The sequence below is a fragment of the Acanthochromis polyacanthus genome, chromosome 2 (genome assembly GCF_021347895.1).
Source record: "Acanthochromis polyacanthus isolate Apoly-LR-REF ecotype Palm Island chromosome 2, KAUST_Apoly_ChrSc, whole genome shotgun sequence".
In the NCBI taxonomy this organism is placed as follows: domain Eukaryota; kingdom Metazoa; phylum Chordata; class Actinopteri; family Pomacentridae; genus Acanthochromis; species Acanthochromis polyacanthus.
In genome coordinates this window covers 17,758,197-17,772,557 of record NC_067114.1, presented here as the reverse complement: position 1 = coordinate 17,772,557, position 14,361 = coordinate 17,758,197, and the positions used below count along the sequence as shown (strand labels likewise).

At 42.5% G+C, this 14,361-nt stretch overlaps 2 protein-coding genes across 2 annotated transcripts; one reads left to right on the top strand and one right to left on the bottom strand.

The window, feature by feature from the left end:
* The first annotated feature begins 138 nt into the window (after window positions 1-138).
* On the top strand, window positions 139-4,699 carry nudt19 (nudix (nucleoside diphosphate linked moiety X)-type motif 19). Its single transcript, XM_051943795.1, has 3 exons — window positions 139-1,118; window positions 2,775-2,982; window positions 3,383-4,699. Exons 1-3 carry the CDS (start codon window positions 336-338, stop codon window positions 3,595-3,597), a joined length of 1,206 nt encoding a protein of 401 aa, XP_051799755.1. The 5' UTR covers window positions 139-335; the 3' UTR covers window positions 3,598-4,699.
* A 4,206-nt stretch (window positions 4,700-8,905) lies between these two features.
* On the bottom strand, window positions 8,906-11,456 carry si:ch73-167i17.6 (regulator of G-protein signaling 9-binding protein). Its single transcript, XM_022209125.2, has one exon. It carries the CDS (start codon window positions 10,585-10,587, stop codon window positions 9,847-9,849), a length of 741 nt encoding a protein of 246 aa, XP_022064817.1. The 5' UTR covers window positions 10,588-11,456; the 3' UTR covers window positions 8,906-9,846.
* Window positions 11,457-14,361: the final 2,905 nt, after the last annotated feature.

Below are 14,361 nucleotides of genomic sequence, written 5' to 3'. Positions count from 1 at the left end.
CTTTTGGACACACCTCAGACTGTATATAGTCAAACAGAAACACCTGCAGGTCTTCCAGCCTGTAGGTGGCGGCAGCAGCGCGTCTTCGCCACTTTGACGCATCACTTCCACCTAAACAAATATGGCGGCTCAGTTGAGTGAGTGACCCCATAGATATATATGAGTGACCCAATGACATATCTCTAGAGCTAGACCGCTCACTGGCCGCTGAGAGGCGGTAAATAGGAGCTGACTTCCGGCTATATATATACGTAATTGGAGTGACCGGGCATGTGATCGGGGGCCAAACTTTCAGAGACATTCAGTAACAGCTAAGAAACCCCGTTTGTTTCATCATGAACACGGCTCTGAAACACTGGAAGGAGGCGGCCACTCTCATTTTAGCCGCAGGACACCGGCTCGGCCCAGATTCCTTATCGTTACGGACACCACTGGCAGCCTCCGGTTGTTCCCCGCAGGTCAGCAGCGGTGGTCGGTCACACCTGCCGCACAGGTCCCGCTTCGATTACGACATTTTGCTGCTTAAAAGAAGCGGCAAAAGCGGGTTCATGCCCAACGCCTATGTGTTTCCTGGCGGCTTGTTGGACTCCTCGGACTTTTCGAGTGACTGGCTGGACATTTTCAAATCTTTCACTGAGTTCCCCAATTTTGGTTTAAGAAGTGTCCGACAGCCAGCGGAGACCAGACCGCCCATCTTTGCCACGGACCGGCTGAAGCTCGGCTCTCCTGTTCCGGGAGAGGTCGCCCTCCGGATCTGCGCCTTGAGGGAGACGTTTGAGGAATGCGGAGTGCTGCTGGCTGTGTCAAAAATGGCGGAGAAAAGTGTGTTAAAAGGCTCAGAGAATGCTTTCGCTACTCAACAACACAATTTAAACCATCTGGACAGCAGTGAGCTCAGTAAATGGAGGGATCTGGTGAACCAAAACCCCTCCAACTTCATCAGGATGTGCAGGGAGCTGGAGCTGGTGCCCAACATCTGGGCTTTATATGAGTGGAGCAACTGGCTAACCCCCGTAGGAAGATATGGTACCAAGAGGTTTGACACGGCTTTCTTCATCTGCTGCCTACAGGACATCCCCCACACACTTGAAGATGAAGATGAAATTGTGCGCTTTCAGGTAACTACACAAGTCAAGTCACAGAGCAATCAGAGAGCAAATGTTAAAAACACTAACAAAGTGACTATCTAGTAACTAGTAGTTATCAAGGAACACTGAGTCATCAAGTTTAAATGCTGTTTTCCCTGCCGCTAGGGGGAGTTGAAGCTGAAGAGTAGACGATCTAAGAAGTTATTACCTCTCAGTTAAAGTTATTAAGAGAAACAGTAGCTCTGGCTGGTGTGCTTTCTGTTCTCCAGTAGTTAGTAAAACCCTTAAGGACTCATCTCTTTGTATTAGAATCACATATTTAGATTTCTTCAATAAAATATTTCCTTCATGCTTTAACATGGCTCAGAAGTAACTCTACACTTCTCTCTACCCCACTCACCCCTCCCCACTTGCTGCAGCACCAGCACACCAGCTCACCTGTTCAAACACTGTATAAATACTCTAGGCTACTCAGTGGTGTAATTCAGCCATACGTGTTCGAACAGGGACACATATATTATTCTGAGAAGGAGTCATTGCTTGTGATGAAGATGGTTTGTGGTTCACATAGCCCAGGTGGAGGTGTGCGACAAACTCGGCCTTATTTGCACAGGGTCTTGCACAGAGATGACACACTAACCCTGTTGGGGCCGCATTTAAATGATCCTTGCTGCGGAGCCTGCTCTGAATGATGCGATTAGAGCGTTCTGCTTCAAAGTGTATGATAATCCTACACCATAGTAGACGATCATCTGCTATAGATTCCCAAATTTCTAGGTCAATTCCACAATGTTAAAGTGATGCTTTCAAACAGTCTTATAAATCATTTTCTCGGTCTTCCAATCCATCGCTGACATTCTAAAAGCTCGCCATAGAACAGTTGTTTGGGTAACCTGTCATTCTTACCGAGTGGCCTGCCCACCATAGCTGCCGTTTTTTGATCATACCCTCTGTCGAGGAGCAGCCTGATTTAAAGAGGATGTCTAGGTTTGTCTTGCCAGGTTACATGTAGAACTTTGCACAAGCAATGTTAGTGAAAGGACTGTAGCTGTTTGATATGCCAAGCGTATGTGGTCCCGTGTTGATGACCACAACTTAGTAGACAGCCATCTTGCTTGATAAAGTGTTGTCATGGCTGTTCCATACATGAGTGTACAGCGGCCTGAAGGAGACACTTGCCTTGGAAATCCGATATGAGATCTCACAGTGTAATTGCACATCCTCAGAGATGATGCTCCTGAGATATGTATAGGCGTCAGTGTATTTCATCTTACAATACAATGCCCTGCTGGCATGGAGGTGGTTAATACATGACTTCTGTTTTCTCAGTGTTTATTGTAAGACTAGAGTTCTTTGCTGCAGAGGGAAAATGATTCAGTAGTCTTTGCAGATGGTCCTTAGTGTTCAAGCAGGAATGTGTTTTAATTCTGAGAGAATAATGATACAGAAAGCCCCACATTGCAAGTTGACAGGATTATTTTGTTGTTTGTCGTGTATGAAACTCTGGCTCTCTGAATCCATGCTTTTTAGACTGTCATCGCCACACTGCAGCTTCAAGGTGGAAACGCTCAGCTGTGTCACTGATGACATATTTCAGGACATAAAAAACACACTATATGGACATGTTATCAAAGTTAAAAACTTGATTTTCACCAGATTTAAACATTATCTCACTGTGTGTTTCAGTGGTCCACACCTGCAGAGGTGCTGCAGAGCTTCCAGGCACGAGAGTTGTGGATCCCACCTCCACAGTTCTATGAACTCAGCCGCATATGCTGCTACCCTTTGCTGAATGACCTCCACAGTTTCGCCTTCCAACGAGCCACAGAGGGCTGTGAAAAGTGGATGCCTGTTATTGTCTTTGAGGATGAGCACTCCATATCACTACTGCCAGGTGCTGATTGGAGAATGCATCTCATGTAACGCATGTTCAAGTTCTCCAATAGATATCACATCGATGTCTCATTTCTTAAATTGTATCTTTAGTGCATCTTAACATTGTGATGAATAAACGTAACATGATTTTCTGTTTTCCTGTTGACGATTTGACACTTTGTTTTGAGTCAGTCCCATACACATCACCTCGATGCTGTAAATACTGACTAGCACACCATGTGCACTACTTACTCTTCAACTAATGATCACTTTAGACTACAGTGCCAACTCATTTTCTAGCTCATAAGGTTACTAATGACGCTTTATGGAACTGAATGCTTTTGATAGATTAACTGCTTCCCCCCCCCATCTCTTTCTGCTATTTATTCTGCCTTTCTGGGGCTCTCTACTCGTTTCAGGTGACCGACGTTACCCATTGGACTCTTCAGAGGAGCCTGAGGTTGATAAGAGCACCGACCCTCAGCAGAAGGATCCTCAGGACAGTTCAGCACTGCACCATATGGTGATGTCAGATCCGTACACTACAACTATACAGATCACCATCACACCCAAGTACAACCACCTGCTGCCTGTTGTCTTGACACCTACACATGACTCAAAAAGTCAGCTTTGATCTGCCTTACATATATATAGATATATGTATAAAGTATATGTACACATAGATCAGGCATAACATTATGACCACCTTCCGAGTATTGTGTTGGTCCCCTTTATGATGCTAAAACTCCTCTGACCATGTGGGGCAGCACGGACTCAAGACCTCTGGAGATGTTCTGTGACACCGTGATGGTGAGAGTGAATTCTGTGGGTCCTGTAGGTTGCAGGGTGGGTACTACCTAGATCAGGCTTATCCTGGTACATCCCACAATAAAATCTGGATCTGGGGAGTGTGGAGCACCTCGGGTACGTTGTGTTCCCTAGGCCACTCCTTAGCAGTTTTGCGGAGTGTCGAGGTGCATTGTCCTGCTGAGGGTGACAACTGGCATCAAGGACTGCTGGTGCCATTAGGGATGGGAGGTTATTTGACCTGCAATGTTGAGGTGGATGGTACATGTCAAACATCCACATGAATGTCAGGACTCGAGGTTTCTCAGCAGAACTTTGCATCAAAACAATGATCGATGTTATTCACTTCACCTCTCAGTGGTCATGATGTTGTGGCTGATCAGTGTATATAGACCGAAATACAGACAAGTTTACTTTAATATTTGTTTAATTTACCAATGTGACTTGCATTTGTGTCAAACAGTTTTTTGATTGATCAGTTTTCTTGGGGGAAATGCCCCTGGTCTGTCCTGAGACATCTATTCTAGCACTGATTGGCTCGCTTGTTCTTTGTAACAATCTTATAATTGACAAATCTGAAGTGATTACTGATGGCCTTATTGTACCCAGGACTTTAGTTTCTTCGGTATTCATAGGTACACAAATATTAATTTCCATATGCAGTGCACACAAGGTAAGGTCACTTTAAGAGAGTCATCAGACTTAAAGTGCTTCAGTCAAAATTTATTATCACTGTATATATGTAAACTGCTGTGTTTTATTCATTATACAAAATAGATTGTTTTCAACAAATACTGTAAATCAATGAAATGTGACTTTTTGTTATTGTATATTGTGTCAGAACTCTTCTCCTAATTTCTAATCAACACCCCTCATCCCCCATGGAATGAAATGCAACTTGAAAATAAATACACATTATTTTTAAATGATTCTTTTCAAGAGCTTCTTGGTGTGACTTAATCTTAAAATGTTAGTTTGCTCCACACTGCTAAGAAAATAATTATGTAATCACTTTTTTTGGCCAGATTTAGCTTGTAACCACAGAAACAGGCTGCCTACTGAATATATCAAAGGGATTTGAAGACGGCGCCTGCAGCTAATAGGTGATGTGTGAGCATCCACTGGAATTACTCATCTTGTGGGGACTTAAAGCGTTTACACAGCCACACTATTAGGACCCGCTTCTTTTATGGAGCGCAAAAATACCGGAAATTTTTCAATTTGGCTTTTAGACTTGATTAAGCCAGCAGGAATGTAATGTCGTCTGAAGAGATGGAAACATGACTGTGTGTCGGGGTGTGTGTTTTGGTGATCACCCTCTGTAGGAATGCATATGTCAGTGGTGGAGGCTGTGCAGGGCTTCCACCGTTTCTCCCCTGGGTGTCTTCCCTGCTCACTACAGTGTCATGGCAAATTAGTGACTCACGAGACAATCTCTGTCAAATGGGTTGTACCCTCTGTCTGCCATTTCTAAATGAGTGCATTATTAAACAGATCAGTTTATTTATTATTAATCTGAACTTTTCACTGATGCTATCTCAACCTGCTGTTAGGTGATGTACAGTATGCTACATCTTATGATGGTTTGTGATGCACACGCTGGTCAGTGAGCTGAATCAGATCGGGAGAATAATGAATCAAAGGAGTGCTGAAAAAAACCATCCTCTATTTCTGACTCCAAAAATTCAATTGAAGAGTTCATTTACAAAAAACGGTAAGTCCATTTTCAGAAAAGTCATTATTTTATTGTTTACTTGAGATAATAATAATAATAACAGTAATAATTTATTTTTTCTATGTTTTGTCATGTATTTTTCTACTGAGTCAAGTCCACTCAACTTCAGTTTGATATTATCTCAAATAAACGATAAAAAAAGGTTTTCTGAAAATTTATCAAAACGGAGTTATCTGTTTTTGCAAATGAACTCTTCAGTTGTATGAACAATGATACCACCATAGACTGTCAGTCTGGCCACTTCAGGTGAACAGTCCAGTTGATGTAATGCTTTGGAAATGTCCACTTTCGATGTAGACAGTTTGTTTCCACAAAGTTTTTGGATAAAACCGCAGAAACATTTTTTAAAGAGTCGGGCTAGAATGTGTATTTAAAGATCACAATTACTGTGCAGAATTGTCCATCTTTTTTTGGCATCAGCTCTCACAGAAACGCTAAGTGCACTTTGGACATAACGGACCAGTGGACTGCTGAGATGAGCAAAACTAGCACGGAGAGGCTGAATCAGGATGACAGTCGAATCAACAGCATCCAAAAGTTATATATAGATCTATACATGCTGTAGAGATTAGATCTACTGCATTTCAGGTGTCTTCTTCTCTACATCAAAATAACATTTATCAGAATGTTGTTGCCTGTTTTAGTCAGAAGAGTCAGTCTGATCTGACTGAAACATTTGCTGCTGCAATGACGAGACAGGCCATGACAGGTCACCTCCTCTCAATCTTGATTTTCATCTTTCTGACATATTTTATCTGTCAGCGCGATAAAAGCTGCAGAAGTTTTGTCCCCCCTTTAGCACTCGTCTGTCCTTGCACCTCATCTCCATCTGCTTCACAGTGCCTTGTGTGTAGGATGTCGGTGGCGGAAAGGGGGGAGAGTTGAAATAGTGCCGCTCAACCTTCTGTGCCGTTTGCAGAGGTTTCTATGGCAACCAGCACAGCCTTGGAAACCCACCATGTAAGTCCAGATGAAGCGATGATGCAGTGTTCGGTCTCTGCCAAGTGTGGAGCTCACCTCTCTGTCAACCAGTCTACTTAGTATATTTGTTTCCAAGTGACGGAGTGAAGTGTTATAAATGGCTCTGTCATGCATAGGTTCAAATAAAACGCCCTCAAATAACTGCAGAGAAAGCCGGTTTATTCACCGGTAATGGGTCAATGTTTATACCTAGTGAAGCACTCTAAAACTTTGATGCTGTGGCTATTTTGAGGAGCAGCTTGCATAACAGAGAATGCAAAAAAAAAAAAAAAAAGAGTCATTTGAGGATGCTGGAAACGGGCTCAAAGTTCCATGTTGCAGGAACATTTTTCTCTTGAAACGTGTGGGACGACTTTTAAAGCACAACATTCGAGGAGGCTGTATCTACTCCCCTATTAAAATCCCCTCCCTTTCTTCTCCATGTTTAATTAATCAGTGTCGTATTTTTGGATCTCTGGATGACAATGTAAGTCTGTCGTGAATTTCAAGAGATTCGAGGTCCATGACTCACTGTTAGCGGAGCTCAGTGCCTCTGTGAAATGACAACAGGGATAAACAAGATGTCAGAAAGCCTATACTGTGAATCGGATGTGAGCATAGCAGGTCCACTGATTTTCATGCATCAAAGTCCTCACAAAAAATGCTCTCAGCTCTGTGGTATGGGTGCCTTTAGGAGCTGTCCTATCTTGCATTTCACCTTTTTTTGTTACAATCTTCTATTAATGTTTCTCCACAGGGTTCCAACCTTGAGACGGAGAAGAGACAGACCAAACAAGAGATGAAACAGAGGTAAACAGAAAAAGCCATTTAGCCACTGTTGAATTACCATTTAATGTCCCCAGTGATTGCTGTTTTGATTTGCAATGTAAATAATCCACCCTTACAAGCTTTTCTGCTATAAGAAAAATTGGATTTTGTTGTGTGCAATCCATTACTCCCGTGAGGGGTCAGGTCTCTGCCTAGAGGAGGGTAGCTGTGATTAAATCATTTGAGATGAATGCATTGAGCCTGCAAAAGGCTGAATGGACTCTAAATACCAGAGGTCTATTTACCATATACAATTACTCAAGAACCTCCTCAAGAGCGAGGGAGGTGATCATTAGAGTCAATTTAGAGCTCATTTGATGTGCAACTGTTGAACTGCAAGCAATTAAACAGATTTTCACATCAAAGCACAAATTCAGCCTTTTTTTTCGTAAAATTGTGCTAACAAGTAGGACTTATTGATGTTATCCTGTACCAGTGCTCTGCACCATAATGGGCAGGTGGTACTGAAGTTTATCTATCCTCGGATCACCTTTATAGGATTTGTGAAAGACCTTGTAAACAGTCACTTTTTACCATCCTGCTTATACTATAAGCGATATCGTTTAGACTGAAGAGCATTCCTATTTTTTTGTTATTCAGCAGTAGATCTCTGTTTCACATCAGTTTAAATGCAATTTTTATCATTAGCTGCAAGACCCCCCAATAAATTTGCCATAATTAAATCCTCAATGCAATTTTTGGAAAGAAACACTCTTTGAAAACTTTGAATATCTATTATTTTTGGGTTCATATTTCTATATTGGGAATTTTTGTCCTTTTTTGCCTATGCACATAGCTTATATATCAACTGGCCAAATATGCTTTTAAAATCTTCACAAAATTGTCATAAGACAAAAGGGAGATATATATGAAGCATAAATTTAACATATATGCCCACTGACTTTCCCAATTTTTGGTAAAACCTTCATAAAAAAACTATAAAAAGATGGAAATGTGCTCATTTTCAGTGTGATTTTTCCACCTTAATTTCTGAAATTATGCATGGTTTGCAGTGCTAAGTACGAGGTGCGGTCAGATGTTGTGTGAACAACCATCATCTCTATCTCTTAAGAGGTTAACACTGTTGCTAGCTGTGATCCCAGCCTTTGGTGTCAACGCATCTGATAAATGAAAAACGTTTTATGATCCGACATTAAACCATTCTGTGTTCATTTCTTGAATGTGTTCATGCAAGGCCCAGTACAAATTTCCCATCACATATCCACCCTTCACAAACAGCCAACAGTGTTAGACCTTTGACATATGACATCCAGCAGCATTTGTACCAGTCCAAGAATATCTGCAAAGACTCTTACAACTAAAACCATTAGGGAGTTAAAGCACCTGGCTTAGTTTCCTTTCCATTTTGAATTGAACACTATTTTAGCCCCTGTGTGGTTAAGTCTAAGATAATAATCCTCTGTTTAAAATACCTCTTTCTGCATTGGACACATGTACATCCTGCTTTGCAGCTTTTGCCTCGTCTATTCATCTCAAAGTCAGGTATGAAATATCCCAAAGCCTCACACCAAACATAGACACCTGAAATCCATCATTGCCTGTAAAGCGGCAGCTGAGCTATCTTTTTCCCAACTTAAAGCAGTTTCTTGAGTGCGTTTCAAAGTTTTATTATAATAAATATACTTGATTGTATGTACATTATCTGACACAGCAGTAGACTGTATGTACAAACCTTCTATACACATGTTGCAATGTATACATTCAACACTGTTTGCAAGAAAACCTTGAAAAGGAACATGAACAGGCTTACAGTGAACGGGTGCATTATTAAAAGACTGTGGAGGTCTCTTAGGTTCCAAGGCTCTCATGAAGCACATTGTGATTTGATGCAATGAAGTAAGATGCAGGCCGACTACAGTCTGGCTATGGAGATTATGATGATGTATTAAAACTGTGCTAACATGGGTGTAGAACAGTGCAGATTTGATCACATTCAACCAGTGCAGTTTCAAGAGCAAACATTAGCCTAACTGTAGCTCTGAGTTTCCAAACAACATGCCCTAAGTTTCTGACTACTTTTCTCCTTTTCTCCTCTCAACACGTCTCCTGGATGAGAATCATAAATCTAAAGCATCAATCCGCAGAACATCAAGGGGAATACTTAACAGTAGGCTACATTTATGCTTGAGCTTTTCCACTAATCCACTTGGATTACGTGTTGTTTATATCAGCCTGATGGCCAGACACTGTCACGTAATTTTATGACTTTTTTTTTTTCCTTTTCCAAAAATAGCCTACATGGCCCCTTCAAAAATACTCTCGGTGCCTCCATTCTCTCTGAGTCACACCTGCTATGTTGTTCTAGTACGTATTTATCTAGTGCAACTCCTCAACTCCACCCAATACATTCACAATCTGAGTAAGATTAATTACTTCGAGTGTCCACGATTTATTTTCTGTTATTTAAATCAGCCCCTCGAGCCCACAAAACTTTCTCTGTCTAGTGGAGCAGCCTGATCTGTCGTCCACGGCGGCGCTCCCGTGGATCAGCCCGGCAGGGTGTCCTTCAGGGTGGGCGGTCGGTGAGACAGTTCAGGACATGTTGATGACCAGATATCCTAGAATCAAAGCGGCAAAGACGATGATAAAGAATACAATCACGGCGCAGATCGACGCGAAGCCCTTACTACTGCCTCCTCCGCCCTCCTCCTCTTTGGGCTCCTCTTCGCAGATGGAGATGACACCCACGGAGGAATTTCCTACACTCATGTTGGACTTGAGCTCGGCCCCCGCCTCCTGCTTCGCCTCGACGGCCCACGGCGCCACCTGCACCTTCATCTCCATCTCCTCCATCATCTGGCTCACCTGGGAGATCTCGGTCTGCAGGTCCCGGAGGTCCGCCGTGTCGATGTTGCTGTCCGCCTCGTATTTCATGTTCTGCACGCTCATGGCCCTGGCCGCCACCGTGGTGGTGCTGCCGGTCATCCCCGTCTGGATGAGGTGTCTCGTCGGCACCTTGAGGGGGAAATCCTGCCCTATCTCCAGGGACCTTTTCATGTCCACCTCCAGGAGCTCCATGCTGCTTGAGAACAGCACCCATAGGCGCTCGTACTCGGCCCGGTCATCCTTGCTGATGGTCTTGTCTTTGAGCAAAGCGGTCAGTTTAGTCCTGTTGGCCACGGCCAGCTCCTGGGCCTTTTTGCGGGTTCTCTTCAGCTCCTCTCGGAGGTTCTGCGAGTCCGAGGTGCTTCCCAGAGCGATGACCAAATGTCTGTAGCAGGCGGTCACTTTGTTCAAAGCGTCCAGCATTGTTTTGCACTCCTCTTTCCCCATGGCTGATTAGAAAAATAATTTAAAAATTGTGAAAGAAGAAAGGATTTTTTTTAAAGCAGCTTGGAGAGAAATGGCGAGCTTCTGGTGATGGTGCTTCAGCCAGTGTCCTCAGTTTAGTTTCCACGGGAGCACACCCCCCGCTCAACAAATCCACTCAGCGCACTAGTCAGAGAAAATTCCTCTCTATCCATGCTCCTTCCTGTGTGCAAGCAGCGCACAGAGAGCGGCTTAGAAATTAATGCGTCTGTCGCCTAAACGGCTTTAAGTTACCTTTTGCGCGTTCTCCACGAGAGATCAAACGGCCCCGGAGCCCCTCTCCTGCAGGATGGAAGTGAAACAATCCAGCCTCCCCTCTTTTATGAGAATCGGAATCAGCCACAGGTGTCACAACATCCGCCTAAGTGCCGTTTGCGCAGAGAACTAGGTCAGATTTCTCCTCATCAGCTTAAAAAAAAAAGCGCAAAATGTTCAGAGATGACGAGCGCCTGGAGACACCTTCATTCAGTGTTTCAAAAAAGAAAAGCGTCCACAAACAGGAGCGAAACGAGCCATTGTGTTTTGGGTTCTGACTTGTTTATCTTTCACGGGGAGCTGTCCACTTCAGCACCCAATCGATGATGTTTAAATACCAGTAAGCGCCTTCTGTGGTCACATGTGCGCGCAAAACAAGAGCTATTCATCGACAGGCGCAGAGGCAGGCAGGGAAACGAAGCAGCCTCGCTCATTGGTTTGGTCGCACGGGCATCTGGGTTTCATGCGTCCTGCCATTGGCTGCTGCGGCCCCGGTGTGGGCAGAGCTGCGGTGTCTATCAGCGGGAGATGCCAAATCACAAAGCTCCAGCATATCCGCCACTATCTGCCATTTGTCATCACAATCGCAAGCTCTTGTCAGCTCCATTTCCAGAGACGAGTACAGCCCGGGGTAATGACTGACAAGATTTTAGAGAGCTGATGTGATTATGAGATGCAGGTGTGAGGAATCAAGGAGCAGAAACAACTGTTGTCAGAGCTCCCCTCGTGTTTTAATTCATCTGAAGTGGGGTAAAAGTGGATAATTTGTGGTGGGTTTGTCGCCACACTTGCCTGCACACGGTTTCTGGCCTAGAGATGATGCCAGCTGTTCCACATACTGCTGGTTGGATAATGTCTTGTTTACCTAGTTGTCTCCTGCTGTGTTGAGAAGCCAGAGGCAGATAAGGCTGTGTGGCGTTTGCCTGGTTTGCTCTTTTTGCATTATTGAAGCGGATGGCGCCTAATGATCCAGTGACTACTGTGTAAAGCTAATGGAGTGAAGATGCCTGAGGAGCTGAGGGACACCCTCAGTGTTTGCTTTATATTAGATGGTCTGACAACTGCTCTATGTATTACCATTTTGACTAAATAAATGCATCAAAAAATTATGTACACCACTCCAAATGTGATATATTGATAGTTATAGATACAATAACTCCCTGTTTTGTGATGATCATTTTAGTGTTCCATTATATGCCTTTGCTGTAAACTGCACTGTCTGATACGTTTAAACAGCTGGTGGCCATACCAGTGATGTCTGACTAATAACAAATATCTTGGTTGAGTCAGATGATCTTGGCAAATGGATCTTCTTTCCCTTGATAAATATGTTTCCATGGCAACCTCTCACCTCTTGGCAAGCGCTCTTCAGATATTTTTCTACAAGGTATTCAATTACTGTCAGTGCTGTAAAATGTCAGCAGTCACTCACATTGTCTGTCACGGTGCACTTAGAGTTACAGTTCAGATGTTTTCTGTTTAGTAATTCATGATAGCTTAAACCGCTTAAACAACTAGATCTGGTATAAAAGCATTTTTCAGAGTTCAAAATAATATGTATTTTACAGAATGATTTCTTTTTGAAAATGTAATATTTGTGATGTATTTCATCTTGGAAATTATTTTGAAGATTAAAGGTACAAGATAGTGTCTTGGAATCATATTCTTCCCAGGAATAATGGAGTTATTTTATTCTTCAGTAAATTTTGGCAGGTTTTCTTAATCATAGAATATGGAAATGCAGTTAAATTCAGCCACAAAAACAAGACCAGTGGTCTGTAGACAGAATTTATATCTGCTTCAACTCAACTATATAGACATTGTTGTTATATTCCGTAACTTATAAGTATCTTGGTTTTGTGTTTCATGAAAATATGAGTTACTGTACGGGCAAAAGAGTTCTAGCAGATTCTGCTGGGAGGGCCCTAGGTGCTGTAATTAATAAGATGAAAGCTTGCCCGGATCTGACTTCTGTTACATTCACTCAGCTGTTTGACTCCATGGTTGCACCTATACTGTTTTATGCAGCAGGAGTATGGGGATCGGGGGAGGACACCGAGTGTAACACTGTTCAGCAAAGGGCTATAAGATACTTTCTGGGAGTTCAGAAATTTACCCCTCGGGCAGCCATAGAGAGAGACATGGGCTGGGAGCCTTGTGTGGTGAAGCAGAGGATTGAAGTCTTAAGACTTTGGAACCGCCTTGTACGCTTACCTGAGGACAGGCTCACCAAGAGGGTATTCAATTGGGATAGAATTCATAAATATCCCTGGACTCAGGGTGTCCTTGAAATTTCTGTTAGTATGAATTTGCAGTCCTTGTTTCAAAATAATTTGCAGTGTAAATTACAAGACCAGAGAAAGATATTGTTTGAGATCTATAAAGAAAAGTGGCACTTCGATTTGTTTCGTAAACCAAAATTACGAACATACATTCAATTGAAGGACTGTTTTCTGTAGAGCCTTATGTAAATTGTTATTTAAAAAGAGGACAGAGGTCTCTGTGTGCTCAACTCAGAGCTGGAGTGCTGCCTCTACAGATTGAGGTAGGTCGTTACAAAGGGATCCCCGAGGATAAAAGACTATGTATTGTGTGTGATATGTCTTTGGTTGAAGATGAATTTCATTTTATGTTTTATTGTCCTTTGTAAATGAATTTGAGAACTGTTTTGTTTGCAAAAATCCAGAATGTTAATCCTGATCTGTTTTGGATGTCTGAGGGAGAAATGTTAAAATGGTTATTTGAAAACGAAATATTTTCCGTTGCAAGCTATATAGAGAAGGCATGGATTTTGAGACTGAAAACCATGTATACAATCTGATGTTTATAGTGATTCATTTAACTGTATGCCATCTTCTCTGTTTGATGACTAGTGTCATATAAGCCCATACGGGCTGGGCACTTATATGGGTGCATGACGCTTAAATAAAATATATTCATTCATTCATTCATATCAGCATTTCACAGAAGTGCTGACAATTTAAATACACAATTTCAAGAATTGTACAATTGGCTGTGGTGTCTGTCTGCTTTCCTATAATATTTCTGATAAAGGTGCTCTGTTAGATTCAAGTGTCGGGGTGAGTCAGAGATGCTGTGGTATGATTGCTCTCAGAGTGAACATGATCGTGGAAAACTCAATTTTTGATTTCCTGTCCAGATGCTCTCCATGGTTTGCTGTTACACATAAGGGTTACAAGACAAGGAGGCCCTCCAGATGTCAGCAGTATTTTTACATTGGCTGTTAGAAAGGCAATCAATTCCCCATAAAATGCACTCTTCGTTTCCAGGATTTTCCCCCTTGCATTTACAGTATAATACACATGTCGAGCTCTGTCTCCGAATAAAATACATGCATGAGGATTTATGATAGTGTTCTGATTTTACTATGCCTGAAGGAACGTTTCCATCTTAACTGAAATAGACTCATTTAATTCATTCATTCATAGTCATCTTTTAAAGGTGTACTGTACAAGATTTTGA